General features: G+C 44.5%; 1 protein-coding gene and 1 long non-coding RNA gene across 2 annotated transcripts in view; one reads left to right on the forward strand and one right to left on the reverse strand.

Moving 5' to 3' along the window:
• LOC135827895 (uncharacterized) overlaps nt 1-16,839 on the forward strand; it is a 30,946-nt gene that overhangs the window by 3,463 nt on the left and 10,644 nt on the right. Inside the window, exons 3-7 of the mRNA XM_065340333.1 lie at nt 3,523-3,864; nt 9,077-9,229; nt 12,709-12,738; nt 15,144-15,311; nt 16,405-16,677. Coding sequence (XP_065196405.1) covers nt 3,523-3,864; nt 9,077-9,229; nt 12,709-12,738; nt 15,144-15,311; nt 16,405-16,677 — 966 coding nt within the window. The remainder of the gene's footprint in view (nt 1-3,522; nt 3,865-9,076; nt 9,230-12,708; nt 12,739-15,143; nt 15,312-16,404; nt 16,678-16,839) is intronic.
• LOC135828415 (uncharacterized) lies at nt 963-2,163 on the reverse strand. Its single transcript, XR_010555659.1, has 2 exons — nt 1,735-2,163; nt 963-1,340 (listed from the first exon to the last, which is right to left on the reverse strand). It is a non-coding gene; the product is annotated as an uncharacterized LOC135828415 (long non-coding RNA).

The following is a 16,839-nucleotide window of genomic DNA, read 5'->3' on the forward strand; positions in this document are numbered from 1 at the left end:
GTTCTGTGCCATGCCCGATTTATTGTCACGACTCGCTGCTGCGTCTCTGGATGCGACAATGTCACGAAGAAAGAGGCGCCTGCGGGCTGTCGTAGCATGGCTTTCCTCTGGCTGACGCGAACCTGACGACAGCTTGGCTATGGAGAGTATGTTAGAAGGATTTTTCTCCGACGAAAAATAATCGTGTCTGCACTGAGCATTTCACTGAGATGTGCTATGAAAGAGATTTCCAACAAGAGTTTGCACAAAGCATTGGTGGCTATAAGCAGAAGCAGCAGCGACGCTTGAAGCCAGGGTCTCTGCCATCCTGAAACTTGGCGGTGCATGTCATACTAATAGTTAGTAGCTCCTCTACCTCTGCTGCCAGCAAAAGCAGACCATCTTCGATTTACTTCCAGGAACGTGAGCACGATGAGGTAAGTGAACGGCATGATTTTGTGCCGTCCAGAACGTAGCTCTAAACGACTACAGAGTACAGTCCTACTCAAAGTCCTCTACTCAAAATCCTAGTCAGTGAAGTCGAGAATTGATGGAATGTACATGGAACGTTATCATGTGTGTTATTTCGGTTCTCTTTATCTGTAAGTTTCCATTGCGTTACTTTCCGGTTGCAGCTACACTGCCACAAATACAAGGTACAGTATGATTTGTAGTCTGGAAAATTTCCATGCTGTCATACTGAAGTGGGCACCAAGACGTGTCCACTTTTCGTACAATGGCATGAGAGCACGGGTACAGTCGGCATGTCTGTCCCACAATGCCAATATAGGGAGAGCGCACGCCAAAACCAAGGAGGGTGTGCTCAGGTACAGGCTGGAATACACCAAGAGCACAAAGTGGCCAAGAAGCTGCACGACAATGTCCTGCAACTTCTTGAAGGACCTGTTGAACGATGTGCATACAACCATTCTCGGCATTCGCCACGGCACCGGCACAACCCCATGCTCCCGAACACAGTACAGTCTTGTGCCATTGTATCTGTCAACTTTACCAGATTGTTCATGCAGCTGCATTGGTGCAAAGCATGCGCCCACCCGAAAACACAAATATTGCCCGAGTCAAGAATAGTTATAAATCGTGTCTGTCAACTGTTTTCTACATTCTGCATGCACATGTACCAATGATTATGTGAACGTCAACCAGGCCAAGAAGCATTATCATCATCATCATCATCATGTCCAACTGCTTCCTCAAAGCCCCAGTGCGCATCTGCATTGGCTTCTGGGTACAGCTGCTTTATCTTCGATACCACGCAAGACGGTATCACACGCCGCTGCTTGCGTTCAAAGTATCCATGGGTGAACCATGTGTATTGTCTATACGCCACATGTCTCCAAATCCTGCACAAAACAGTTGGAGAGATGTAGATACACATACCACGAGTGTCTTCATGATTGTGTAAAAGTAAATGGATTCAGTGTAAATAGTTTCGGATTCGAGTTAATATTTCTATGGGCTACTATACTAAAGAGTTTGGCCTTTTTTCAAATTTACATCACTTTTACACACAGTTGAAACACTTACAGTGCTAGGAATAGTATGAATGAAAAACATCGTTGTACCAGTATAATTATATGAGCATGGGTGCAATAGAACTTCATGATTGTGTGATGGAAGTTGGTGAATTTGAATACTGTACACAAAATCATTGCACAACACTTCCCATCTACTTTGTACCGGTACATGAAACATGGAAAGAAAGAAAATAATGAAACCGATTCAGTGAATCCTCACCTGTTTGACCACGGTCCACACCTTGCCCGAAATTCTTCGAAGGAAAGCAATGCCACCTCGAGCACTGATTTTTGCAGGCAAACAACAGCAAACTCTGAGTGCTGCGTGACGCACTGCAGCCCATCCTGCTCGCCGCGTTTACTGAAAGCTGCAGGAACCTCCCAGCAACAAGTCGACTCGACCTCGCTCCACATCAGGCTGCATTGTCCGCAACGGCATCAAGCAGTGCTTCTCACGCGAGCACTTGCAACCAAAGCGTTCTCTTCACGTTCATCTGTTTTGTAGTCTCAGAAATATTACTTGTAGACAGTTTCGCAGACGCTGATGCGCGCTTCGGCTCGAACCTAAAAGGCCTCGGTGTTGTTGAATCCGAAGTGGCGTCCACCTCCACACCTCCCGTGGTCTCCTCTTCCTCCAACGTGATGATCGAATGAATACTAGTACAAGGGTTATTGATTGAAGAAAAAACAGTGAATACCTTTTTTCAAAATTTCTGCAGGTCTACCATTTGAATAAAAAAATTGGAGGTCAGTGAGAACGTTTTACGTCACAGGGTGGGCGGAGCCCCCCTCGTGCCAAATATGGAAAATTGCAATTGGTAATTTAGGTATGTTATCCTTGTCGTAGAAGCTTCCGGTTTTCGCCATTTTCCACTTACGACATACTCTAATGGATTCCGCAATAAAAAATGGGGGTGATTTTGGACCGGAGTTCCCCTTTAAGTTCGAAAGATTTCCTGCTATTTACTAGGGAATTTTGCATGGCCTCCGATGTTGGATCTTTTCCTGCTGATTTGATATGACAATTGACTGACTTATGACTGCCATCCTGAGCACGAGAGAAGTCCATCTAGCTTTCGCTGGGCAAACCTGCAAGAAAACCCCTCTCCCTACTCAATGCCCAGTGTTTCAGGGAGTTCACCCTTTTTGCTAGGGGAAATATCATTATTTCCGGGCGAGAAAGGTAGGGGCGTCGGAAGTTATTTTTGTGGTGCGGTAAGCCATTTGAAGTACTTAAGTATTTACTCATGAGGGAAGGATGGCTGAGCCGAAAATTTTGGAAATTTGGAGCCCGGATCAGTGCATTTTATTGATTAACGGGGTACCTGGGGCAAATAGTGTTACGATTAATACCGTGTGCGACACCCCTGAAAGGAATATGGTTGACACCAAGAGTCCATAATCAAGAGTATGCAACTGTGATCTCTTTTCTATGGGCCAGATACGCGGCGCGCTGCCTTCATTACACCATTCAGCTGCAGCCCCCGCACTGTGGAAAATCAAACACCGCACTTTCCCTCTGGTTTGAAATGAACTTTCGTATGGAACTGGAGTTCACGCGCCAAAATTTAGAGATGGCGTAGGTACTGGAACGAATCGAGCAAAACCAGATTGGCTCGTACGAGAAATTCTGAGTTTGATTGCATGCTTTCAGAGCGTGATGAAGGCAAGTTACCTAATGAAGGCAGTGCGCCGCACACTCACCCATAACCACAGTTGCATACTATTGTGTATGCACTCTTATTGACACTGATAAAATAATAAGGATATATACCAGGGGGTACACATTAGTTTGGGGAGTCTCAGACGGGAAATGTTTGGAGAAAACAAATGCCAGTCACCACCGGGACTCGAACCAGGGACCGTCGCTGATAACCAGCTATACTCTACCACTAAGCTATGGTGTAGTGGTCATCCAAGCATAGCATATTCAACATTTGATGGCTCAAGTTTGTCAGAGCGTGCTGCTGATGCCCCTTCTTTCTCTGTTTGTAATTCCCCTATTCAGCTGCATCTCAGTACCACAAGAATGATCTGTATGTCGTTGTGCCAACAATCCCCTTTTCCCGTAATCTGCTGGAGATGAGTAATTACAATGCCACCAAACACTGCATCGATACGTATGGATATGATGCAAGACTGTTGAACTTTCAAAATGCTTTTGAAGTGGAGACTCTCTCCATTGTGCTCAAGAAACTTGGTGCTGCCGCCGCCAAAGGCCTGTTCTGGTCTCGACAGTCCGATCAAGTGTCTTTTGATAATCATTATGCCTTTGAGGTGAATGGCAACCAGCTAGGACATAGTGAGGCCAGGAATAGTTCGAGGGAGCTTCCATTTGCCTGTTTAGCCAGTAAGTAGTATGAACTCTCAAGTATCAGTAATGGTTTGTGTTAGTGTCTGCTTTCCTGCCTGCAATCATGAGACCAAGAGACGTTAGTGTTCAAGAAACTTAAATGGCGAGCTTTGACCAGAAAACATATCATTGACATGCTAGAATTATTGCTTTAGGGGTAAGCGCGGCAAGAAGGAGTCCGTTGGTGTTTGCAATCACCGGTAGCCTGTTCGGCGGACCACTGTTAAGTAAAGACAGGAGTAATGGGTTTAAATCATGCACACCAATCCCTCTATTTTCTTGCAACAGTAGCGCCCAATGTTTGTGGCCGAACCAACGACTCTGAGATTAAGACGAAGGACCATGTAGACCGCGAGCAACACTGACAGCTGCATTAACACTACAAATGCCGACTCAAAAAGACCCACCTTGCATATCAGTAGCTCCCACACCAACACCAACAACGCAATCTACAGCAACCACAACTAATCCACCATCCAAGCCCATAATTGAAAGACCAAGACGATCAACAGCCAACTACAACATAAGCTACGCACTCAGCGGACAAGGGCGAAAGGAGGGACGTGATAGCAGGGTGACGACCGAGTTGAGTTCAATGGACCCGGTCAGGCGGGATGGACGAGGCAGAGAGAGTACAGAGGAAGCGGAGGATGGAACGGACGGCGGAATGAGAAGTGAGTCGGAGAGCAGTGATGGGAGTGATGGTGAGAATGCCGGTGAGAGTGTTAGTGTTGTGCGTAGGTTTCGTGGTAGGAAGTCTTCAGTGTACAATCATCTGCTAGCTAGTCCTGATTGTTGCAATTCGTATTCCGACTCTTCGTTCACTGTATTGTGCCGTGGTCGTCATGGTTATGGACTACAGTTAAAAGTGTTGGAAGCTATCTATCAGCGTCTGTACAAGCCTAATTTGTGTGTACAGATAGTAAAATTGGGTTGAAATTGTTCAAGTAACGTGTCGTGTTTAGTGCGGCCAAGCTTGGCCGTTAATGTTCTAGGTGTAATGTTTTGCTGTTATGTGTTATCACGTTGTCTTTCCTTCCTTTCTCCTTTGTTCATTTCTCGCTTTGATTGTTAAAATTCACACTTGTATTTTCACTGTTGTTGCTCTTAGTGTTATTTCTCTAACTTAGATTTTCTATAATAGTTCAATTTTTTGTTTCAGTGTCCTTTAGTACAACGACGATTCCTGATGAGTGTTGTACGAAAACTTGTTTGAATCCATATATTTTTTCCCTACACCATTTCTTCATATTTTCATCGTTTTATTGCAAATAATAATAATAATAATAATAAAGTCTCCAACATTGCGTCCATCCACTGAGTCATCCGTATTTGCTGCTCAGGATCAGGTGGTTAATACCAGGAACTACCAAAGATCGGTTATTGGCGACACTTCCGTGGTGGACGTGTGCCGTTTGTGTGGAGGTACGGGGGAGACTGTTGACCATATTTTGGCATGCTGCCCCGTGTTGGCACGGACGGCATACATTACTCGCCATAATCGTCTTGCCGCTATAGTCCACCGGGCACTCTGTCATCGCTACAGACTGGTATCTCCTGCTCCCCCTGGCCACTTGCCACACTACGTCGAGGATAGTGAAGGCCGTAAGTTAATGTGGGAAATGCCAATCCCTACAGATAGGATGGTTGGAGCAAATCGGCCGGATCTTGTGTGGGACGATGGCAAGTCAGTTCAACTTATTGATGTCAGTGTGCCACTGGATCATAGAGTAACACTAAAACATGCTGAAAAGAGAGCGAAGTACTTGCCCCTCGCTGTGGAAATTGGGCAGATTTGGCAGCGAGAGGCAGTGTCCGTAGTGCCCATCATAGTTGGTGCTCTTGGTGGCCTGACGAAGGAAGCGGCTACCTCAATTAAGCAGCTATGTGGAGAAGAGCGGCACCTTCATGAACTGCAGCAGGCTGCTATCCTTGGCTCGATGGCCATTCTAAGATCTGTTTTGGGTGCAGCATAGGGCTCTTCGCTGTCCCTGGTGGGCTTTTTATGCTCTGTATGTTATTGTATTCGTTTTAGTTTGTAATTGAAACACTGTGGTATTTCTGTGGGTATTCGTATTTGATCTTTCTGTGGGTGCGCATTGGAAGTTGTGCCCAGTGATGAGCTTTGCCGGCCTGAATTTTTCGCCAACTTCTGATGCTCCCCTTTCTGCAATACCTGTTGCCATGATACCTCTGAGCTTTAATGCCTGTGATGGTACATGCGCCTTTCTCCCTTCCTCTCTCTCTACCTTATTTTTTCCATATATTATTCCATGCTGCTTACCTTTGGCTATGATAAGTCTGGTGAGTTAGTGTAATACCTCCAATTTTTATTTTGTATTTTCAATTTGGAGTGGAATAAAGACTCATAATAATACAGGTCGCATGTCTCCCAAATAATGAGTTCCACGCATCTGTCAACTGTCTCATCATGAAATAGATTGCAGCAGGAAGAATACTCTAATTTCACAAAATTTCGGTGTACTTTTATTTTCGGTACTTTCGGTGCATCTGCTTCATACCTAAAATTTCAATACACCGAACAAACACTAACACACATAATCCAATAGGGAACAGCTTCCCTGTACCGAAAATTTCTGTTCACCTAACCTGGCCTTTTGCCCTCATACCGAAAATATTGAGCACCGAAAATTTCTGAAATTAGAGTAGCATACGAAAAAACATATACAGGTTCTAGCACATGACAAGTACATGCCTTTTTTTACACCGATGTACATTTGTCAATGAAGTCCAGCCATAGCGTTTTGTCCCGTGCAGTGTCGAGGCAATCCTCGAGCGTGTGTCCGAGAGGGGAGATGTCGGATTTCACCACATCAATCCACCGAAGCCTCGGTCGTCCTCGTGGACGCTTGATCTTTCACGTGTCGATGGCCATGGTTAGCGCGCCATAGGAAGCCGTGCCCGGACCTTCCCGAACAACATGGCCGAACCATAGGAGACGTCTTCTCTTGCAGACCCTACTGATTGGTTGCTGTTGTGATTTTTCATACAGGATTTGTTTGGATATGCAGTGCGGGTAGTGGACTCCGAAGATACAACGGAGCTTTCTTCTCTGCCATACATCTAGCTGTTCATCCTGTCGCTTCGTGAGGGTCCACAGCCCGCAGTTATACAGCAGCACTGGAACAATGAGAACCGAGAACATGCAAAGCCGTGAGTCCAGGCAATGCCGCTTCCATGCTATCGAGCCGAATGCTCGGTTCGCTGCACCGATCCTGGCTGCCACATCCTCCGTGGAGTCCAGCAAGGAACCAAGGAGCTTGGCCGTTTTCCACGATGCATCAGTACGGGAAGCAGTTAAATATACGGTTTTTTGTACATTAAGGTTGAGGTTGTCTTCTTTGAAGATCGGCTCACATGTGGCTACCATGGTCTCCACAGCACTCCTCGATGGTGCGTGCATAGTTGTATCATCTGCGTATTGTGTTGAAGGTGAGGGTACATCTTGAGTTCTTGCAAGGCTACTAACTGCATCGATCTTCCACATGGCTCCTTCGGCATACATATTGAACATAGTGGGCGATAGCGGGTCACCTTGCACGACTCCAATGTTCGTGGGGAAGGCCTCTCCAAGCTGGCTGGAAATTTTTACTCTGGCTGTTGTGTTTGAGATCAATGCTGATACAGTCGATGTCTGCGCCCCCGCCACCGTCATCCTGTCCAGCGCTGTACTCCTAACCAGGGTGTCGAATGCACCACAAAAGTCCAGCAGCGCTGCTGAGTATGACCAATCACCAAGCATTGCGCGTTCACACAGCATTCTTGAATAGAACACACCGTCTGCTGTTGAGCGGCCTGGTCTGAATCCTGCTTGAGACTCCCTTACGTAGCTGTCTGCTGCTGCTGTCCGCGTTCGACGGTTCAGAATACATGTCAGCACTTTCCTCACCACAGATAATAGCGTGATGGGTCGGTAGCTCTTTGGTATTCCCATATGCTTACCAGGCTTGTAAATTGGCATCAACACTCCGCATCTCAAATCGTTTCGGGCAATGGCATAGGATCCGCACAGCATTGAAGAGGTTTGCTAACCATGTTCTGATGATGTCCATGGCGGATTTCAGCATCGCTGCACTTATCCAATCACACCCAGCGGCTCCCTTTGTTCGTTGACTGAGAATAGCTGCCTTGACCTCCTCAATTGTGAAGGGGGTTCAGACACCACTTGTTCGGTTACTAGGTCCGTGGGCAGGTCAGAGTTGTAGAATACTGATGAGAAATACTCCCGGAACTTGTCCAAGTTCCACTGTAGACCAGTTACGATCTCTCCATCCTCATTGGCCAGCTGAATACGATGAGACTTCTTGCCCCCACGCAGATCACGCAGCTGTCGGATTGCGCTGAAATAGGATCTGGCGTCAGGTCTCCTGGCGTCAACAGCGTTGGCTTTGTCCTGCCAGAACTGGTCTTCTTGGGTCTTTAGGAGAGATCGAATTTTCTGCAGCACCTTATTCCGATTTGATTTCAGTGCTTGTCTCTTGTCCTTATTGTTTTCTCTGTTGATTAAAATGTGCAGCTGCTTCTGTTGTTCGGATAGTGTCCGAATGGTAGGATCAGATGTCTTGATCAGTTGTTGTGGGCGACTGCATATGCCGAATGCCTGAGAGGCCGATTCATGCAATGCTGTACAATAATATACAATAATATACCTTTATAATACGATAAACGTCACAATCACGTGAACCGGGGTCCCGGGAACCAGGGAGTGGCAAAAGACGTGCACTCAGTGCACAGTGGACTCGGCGTGGGAACATAGGAGTAGAAAAATACCGGTATTTTACTATTCCCTTGTACCAACTGGGCATTTCTTGCGACTCATTTCACGTACGAGGGCCCCAACTTACGACAACTCCCTGGAGGCGAGTCCAAAAATCACGTTATCGAATAAGGTATATCGCTAACTTTCTGGTGATCATTCAGTGCAAAGTTCGAGTTGCAAGTCACAAAGCTGACTGCTGGGCATACTACCCATGCATTGACTTGCTCAAGCGTGCAAAGAAAGATCTTTGCTGAAGCACACCAAGGGTCTTCATATCCAATGCGGCATATGTGTCCGCTTGCTGCTGTGGAAATTAATGCGCATCGCACCCAGTAACTTGTCCAAATAATATAAAAGCTAATGTGTATGCAGCTGTTGCCCAATCATCGCTGTTGTGCATGCTGTGCTGATCTCTGTTAACTCAATTAGGAATATGTAATTATGCTGCGACGGTGGATAGCACAGGTGTTCTCAATATTCCCGAGAATGGTTCAGCACAGTGTAAACCAGGTCACACACTGAAAAATCCAGAGCGCGTCTATTGCCACCAGGGAAACTGGGTCAACTTCCCAATCTGCGAACGTAAGTGGAGGACCAGGACATGTTTCGAATATTTATTCTGACGATATCCAGAGGCCAGTAAGAGATAAAATGTGCGAAGGAGGAGAAATAGCGAGGAAGAATTGGGTTGGCCGGGGCTAGGGATGTAATGGTCAATTCTTGACTTAGTTTGGTAATCGTTTTAGTACCTCGACCCCGTGCTGAGTTTGATACGGTTTCTGGTATCTTGGCCGTAGACTACTACGCATACTGCTTCTAGCGGTTTCTTTGCATTGTACTGATTGATTACTAGTATACTGTATTTATTTATTTATTATTAGTAGTATTATTATTAATAAGAATGGCGTGACTCCTCTGAAGCCTTGTCATGATTTTAATTGTTACCGCCCACGGCCGCACAAAGTCCTTGGCTACAAAAAAATGAAAATCTCTCCAAATCTATCCAAACCAAACTTCAAATTCCTTTCATGGTTACTGGGGCAAGACCATCTCATCGAATGGATGCAATTACCACCCGTGAGGCTCGCACTCACGCACACACACACACACACACACACACACACACACACACACACACACACACACACACACACACGTGCACGCACACACGCACGCTCACACACACACACACACACACACACACACACACACAAACACATGCATACGCACACTTTCTTTCTCTTCCTCTGTCTCTCTCTCTCTCTTTCTCTCTCTTTCTGGCCTCGTCACCTGCACATCTAATTGGCAATCACACCAGTTGAGACATACACTTCACGCTGACCCATCATCACCTGACTTGAGATCTTGCAAGTTGAGACATTTGTTTTAGGCTATTACCTGGCGTGCGATATTGTGGGTAGGTTCTGTTTTTGTTTCTGAATATGTGACATTATCTACAATGTTAGTCTCAATTCTTAGCACTAGTTATGATGTTCCTGGTATATTGCCACGTTATTATTATTACCTTTTTCTGTAGTTATATTGTTGTTTTGTTCATAGGAGTCACATATCCCTGAAGATGCCCTCTTGGGCGAAAATTTGGAAAGGAATTTGGAGTTTGGTTTGGAGAGATTTGGAGAGATTTTCATTTTTTTGTAGCCAAGGACTTTGTGTGGTCCTGGGCGGTAAAAATTAAAAATATTATTATTACAATAAAACCGTTTGAAAAAGCAGGGTTGAACCAGTAAGAATAAAAAAATAAAAAAATAAGAATTAAAAAAAAAGCAGGGCTGGGTCATCTTTCCGATTTCGCTCAAATTTTGCAAGTAGGTTTCCTTTGGGGTCTACAACAACCATCGAACGTCTCGTTGCATAACTTACGGACGCCTTGGAACTGGGGAGCACCTCAAAATGGACCCAAAATGCGACTGGATTTTGGGTCCAAACGAGCGCTGGTGCAGTGTCCACAATGGAGCTAAGAACAAACCACCGCTATGGCAACATTACCTTACCTGAGTTGTCTTCACATCACTACCACATCGAATCAGGGCTACATCCAGGAACTAGGGGTGAAACGAGTACTCTAATTTCAGAAATTTACGGTGCTCAATATTTTCGGTATGAGGGCAACAGGCTAGGTTAGGTGAACAGTAATTTTCGGTGCAGAGAAACAGTTCCCTATTGGATTATGTGTGTTAGTGTTTGTTCGGTGTATTGAAATTTTAGGTATGAAACAGATGCACCGAAAGTACCGAAAATAAAAGTACACCGAAAATTTGTGAAATTACAGTATCTATTTTGAGAATTTTTGACCACTCGATCACTCATTCATAATATTCGATCGAGTATCCGATTATTTCGAGTATTTTATCAAAATTCAATAGCACTAGATTTGTGAGTTCTCGACCAATTCGGAAGAAATTATCCGTGAACATAGAACAAAAGCCGCCAACGTCTTGTGTAAAGTAACGATTTTCACCAGTACAATAGTACTTTCATTATCTCATAACAAACTAACGTTACTTGCCGTGGTGATCGCATCGTCCATGTCATAAAATACTGACTCAAATGCATGCATAACGCATGCAACCAGTCGATGAGCGGTACAACAGAAGTTTTTGAAAAAATAGAATGCCAATACTAAAAAAACAAAAAAACAAAACATCGAGTGCAAAATTTCGAATACTCGCTCGTTTGAAATTTTCGAACGACTACTCGAATATTCGAACTAATCGTTTCACCCCTACCAGGAACGCAATGGCAATCATCGCCAAATATCACTAAATTGCATCGCTAAAATACCCAAATTACAAGGGCCATAGCGGGAACCTTTACGGCATCTATTTTCCTGGACCATATAACAAGTTCTCCTCTAGAGAATAATCCCAAGCTCCTTTGAAAAGCTAATGGTGAAAAATCAATCCTCTCTTGATTCAATGGCAATAAATAAGATCAATTGTGCACTCATGGCAACAGCCAAAAATGATGAAAGTTAAGTTCCATAACTTTTTCTTGCATGTGACTTTCAACAATATTTATTGAGCTTATTTATTGCCATTTTTACCACTATTGTCTCCTCGTCGCTTGTTTCGCTTGGGCTGTGTTTACATGAGAGGTTTCAACCCGAATTGAGTTCGACCCGGGTCGGATTTCAACCCGCCTTGTACACGAAATTAATGGCGCGTTTACATGACGCATTGTGCTTGACCCACAGTGAGAAATCGTACTAACGTACTTCTGTGTGTATCTCGCGCCAGATTTGGACAGCACTGCACATGTAAATAATTTCGCGCGAAAATATTCACGTGACCATACAGGACTCTAGAAGTGGACTTTTGGCGGCATATCAGTATTCGGTCAACGGTCTTCATGTGAACGCTCACCTATTTCGTCTATCGTACAGACTTTCAACCCGGGGTGAACTCAACCCGAGTTGAAATTTCTGATGTAAACACAGCCTTGGTAAAGCCAAGATTTTAATCTAGAATCAAGATCCCACAAACGGAGTGTGGCATTGAGACAGTATTGGAGAGATTTCTAATGCTCGTGCTGCTGTTATTCATACAACCTCAAGCAGTGGCTCCTAAGTCCAGCAGCCATGTTTGTTTTAATACATGAAGGATGGCAGAGTCTATGTTCCAGCAAGTGTCTACATCATATTGGAGGCTGGCACACGTCCACATGAAATGGTAGAGGTAATTAGTGTGGTGACATGTTACTTGCCAGAGCACCCTTTACTGTTCTGTTCTTGACTACTTGCCACGGGGTGAAGAGGCGTTGGAACGCTCTTCCCTCCATCACCTGTTGTTGCTGTGTGTGGTGCATGGATTTATGGTTCGCCAGTCAAGTTCCATATGTACCAAGGGTTCTTCCTTGCTAGCAGATGTGACTTTTAAAAGAAAGTTCCTTTTTTCCTTTTTTTACTAAGTCCACTATGCTCCCGAATGAATGCGGAAAGTGGTGGCGGGGCCCTGGTGCTCAGCCGACCTTGGTGGTCTCGGCGTCTGCACAGACAAAGCGCGCCAAGAACCTTCTGTGTATTGTTGTATTGTTCTGCGCAGTCAATCCACCTGCAAGCGGTTACCGTGCAGGTGAGATGCATAGATTCTTGGGTGTGTGGCTTTGGTGGCTTCTTGCAGTCTGACTACATGCGCCTGGTTTAGTACAATGATGTTTTGTTCAGTTCTACTTGGATACATCAGCAGCAGTATAATTGAGGCAGCGCACGCGGAAATCGACCTTAGTGACACGCACTTCAAACTGAGAAAAACGCACTTCAAACATTCTCTGTTTTCGTGTGATGTGCGATATATCAGGGAAAATGCTCTATTTTCTAAGACCCGTAACTCAAGTTTTACTCAAGAATTTTCAAACATTTTTTGCATTGAATTCTGCATAAATCCATCTGCCTTTATCCACTGTCATCTCAGTTTCTAAAAATATGTCACTAAGGGTGACTTTTGCGTGTGCTGGCTCAACTTAGTATGGGTGTAATTAATACTTCAAATATTGAAGTATGTGAATCGTGCGTGTGCCTTTCCTGGCTCAACCTTGTTGTTGAGTATCTCTGCTTGTTTGGTCCTGCAAATTCAAATAAAACAAACCAAAAATGTGCCTGGCTCTGTGAAACGATCCACAACATTGCCACATGGATATGCAAGCAACATGTGGAGCTTGTGAAACAAAATAATGCCTGTTGTGTACTCTTGCATGACATTGCAAGACTATGTTTGTCCAAAGTTCAACGTCTTGCAAAGCGCTAAACACATCTCTCACCCAATGAGTTGCCGGTTTCTGCACTGCAAGCACACTCGGTGCCATACATGCTTGTAGCCTGCAGAAGCCCAAGATGTTGAATTGCGTGCTGTCGCTGCCTGTCGCAGCTGTCACTGCTTGGTGGGCATCACATGATGTGCCAAACTGGGACTGCTCGAGCCACCGATGGCGGATTTGGTTGACAAGTTTAGTTGCTAAGACACTCATTACACGGGGCAGAACAACAGAGACCAAAAATCCGTCTCGTGACTCCGAATTTCGTGTTTCAAAAACCACTCATCAGAAACAAAGTTTTTTGAAACACGAAACTCGGAGTCACGAGAAGGATTTTTGGTCTCTGTTGTTCTGCCCTGTGTGGTAAGCTCTGCCCCTTTTTAAGGTATTGGGCACTGTTTGCCAGCGAAGACTACAGACACTTTGTGTAAAACACTCATTATGGATGCGTTCATGCTGACTGTAGCTAGTTGGTCATACTACGTAGAGAAAGCGGCAGCGGGCAGTGTACAGCACTGGGACATCAAAGTGTTCGCATACACTTTGCTATCACCCGTTATGAGCCCTCTGGTTTCTTTCCACGTAGAGTAGCGATGTCATAGAGCACTGTGTTATATTACTACCACCCCGCATCATTCTATTTCCTATTTTTATTTTTCTCCTCAGCTTCTTCTTCATAAGCTGTTGACGGAGACTCCCTCGATTTAGGCTAAGGCCTGTGGAGAATCCATAAATACAAAAAAATAAAAAAGTCTCGTGTCTACAGGGTGACACTAGCGATTCGATTCTCAAAGCATTTCCTGTTTAACCAGTTATAATGTAAAAATAGAAAAAACACATGGGAACGAGTTTTGTGCCCACGAAGAGAAAAAAGTTTCGTTTATGGGTGGGCGGGTCAAGGGGAGTTTCGTTTTTGAAAAATATTGATATGAGAGACATCAATGTATTCTCGCTGTCAAGTAAATCTATTTTTCATTCAGGTGGGTGGGTGGGTGGGGGTCCTAACTACCGTATTTTTCCGGTTATAAGTCGACCCTTTATGACTGAAAATAGCAGGAGAAAAGGTGGGTGTCGACTTACAACCGGGATTCGACTTATAACCGGGAATTATCGGTATCTTCCAAAAATAACCTGCACTGAATACACGAGTGCACCATGTGTATGCATTTTTACCAAGTTTATTTGCCTTTTTCAAGGATTTGGATGTTTCAGAATCCAATGAGGAGTGTTTATGTAATTTGTTCATGTGTTAGTAGCAGGGAGCAGTTAGCAGTGCTTCGTTGGGCAAAAACTTAAAAAACATAATTAAGACCTCTGGATACGGGGGTCTACCTATAACCTGTTTTGGGTGTATCGCACAGCAACCATCCAGGTCCGACAACAACAGAACTACACACACCGCAAAGGCTTCTACTTCATTTCGTGCAAACAAACTCCTAACTCCCGAAAACCAGAACAAGCATGATCAGTTCCTCACATGCGTACCTGAGGGGCCCGCATGCTCGGAGTGTAAAGACCACATGGTGGGCGTGAACACGTGTCGCAACGGCACGTGCATGCATACAAGTAAAGTGCGTAAAAGAGTTCATACTACATAACCGGGGTCGACTTATAACCGGTAAAATACGGTACACTTTTTCGTTTCGTGAAAATTATCGATAATGCCGGATAGCACCTAAGCCTCTAGGCGACTTCAGTACGTTTTCATGTTCTTCCGTGTTCCCAGACTGCGTGGTCAATGGAGCCAATAACCTTTTGGGAGCGTACCAGCAGGTTTACAGAGATGGGTCTGTTGTTTGCAGAGCAGGCCACAGTAATGTACCACAGGGCACGCCGTACTGCACGACTATTATAGGACTAGTACACTGGTGGCATAAGATTGACAAATGTGTTCGTAAGTTGTCTTGAGGTCAGGAAGAATGTCTTCTTATCAATCCTTCTTTCTGGTACCTGATTGTCAGCCATTCCTTCTTGTTGTCAACCATTCCATCTCATGTCTTGTTGTCAACAATTCCATATCAGATCTTGTTGACAACCAATCCATTTCATATCTTGTTGTCAACCCATCCATCTCATCTCTTGTTGGCAACCATTCCATTTCAGATCTTGTTGACAACCATTTCATTTCATATCTTGCTGTCAACCCATCCATTTCATGTATTGTTGTCAACCATTCCATCGCATGTCTTGTTGTCAACCATTCCATTTCATATGTTGTTGCCAACCAGTCCATTTCATATGTTGTTGTCAACCCATCCATCTCATGTCTTGTTGGCAGCCATTCCATTTCAGATCTTGTTGACAACCATTCCATTTCATATTTTGTTGTCAATCCATCCATATCATATTTTGATGGTAACCATTCCATTTCTTATCTTGTTGACAACCATTCCATTTCATATCGTGTGGTCAACCCATCCATTGCATGTGTTGTTGGCAACCATTCCATTTCAGATCTTGTTGACAACCATTCCATTTCATACCTTGTTGTCAACCCATCCATCTCATATCTTGTTGTCAACCCATCCATCTCATGTCTTGTCGGCAACCATTCCATTTCTGATCCTGTTGACAACCAGTCCATTGCATATCTTGTTGTCAACCATTCCATTTCAGATCTTGTTGACAACCATTCCATTTCATATCTTGGTGACAAACATTCCATTTCATATCTTGTTGTCAACCCATCCATTTCAAGTCTTGTTGGCACCCATTCCATTTCATATCTTGTTGACAAACATTCCAATTCATATCTTGTTGTCAACCCATCCATTTCATGTCTTGTTGTCAACCATTCAATTGCATGTCTTGTTGGCAACCATTCCATCGCATGACATGCTGCACAAGACAGTATTTTGATCATATCGCAGGAGAATAGCACTGTCAATGATTGGCACAAACGTGGGCTTGTGCGGAATGCACAAATTTTATCCAATAATCTGTTTTGCGTTGTTGATTAATTTGCTTTGCAAAATCTGCTTCTGCAGCAACATTCCATTGGTTACGAGAATCCGTGTACGCCATTGACAGGACAGGACATGTATCCGTAGCGACCATCAGATCTGATTGTCAGAAGCGAAATGGAACACTGCCATACTCAACCCTGGACCTACCGTTGAACGGGAGTGACTTGGCGTGGGGACCAAATTGGGCAGTATTTGGGGACATCTCTATCTTCTATGTAGATTATGGAGTAATCAGTTCGCGATCCTACGCTGACAATGTCTACCCCGCTAATTTGATGTTCTTGTGCATAATTGGTAAGTGTTATCATCATCAGCTTCAATTGGAACCCCCCCCCCCCCCAGTTCAGCCCCTACTTAGTACCTATTTGCTTTCGTCCACATAATTATTTATTTTACGAGTTGGGTTTGTGAATAATAGGAAGAAAAAAAGCAACTTCAGTGCTATTCTCCTCACAT

This window comes from Sycon ciliatum, chromosome 12, assembly GCF_964019385.1.
Source record: "Sycon ciliatum chromosome 12, ocSycCili1.1, whole genome shotgun sequence".
In the NCBI taxonomy this organism is placed as follows: domain Eukaryota; kingdom Metazoa; phylum Porifera; class Calcarea; order Leucosolenida; family Sycettidae; genus Sycon; species Sycon ciliatum.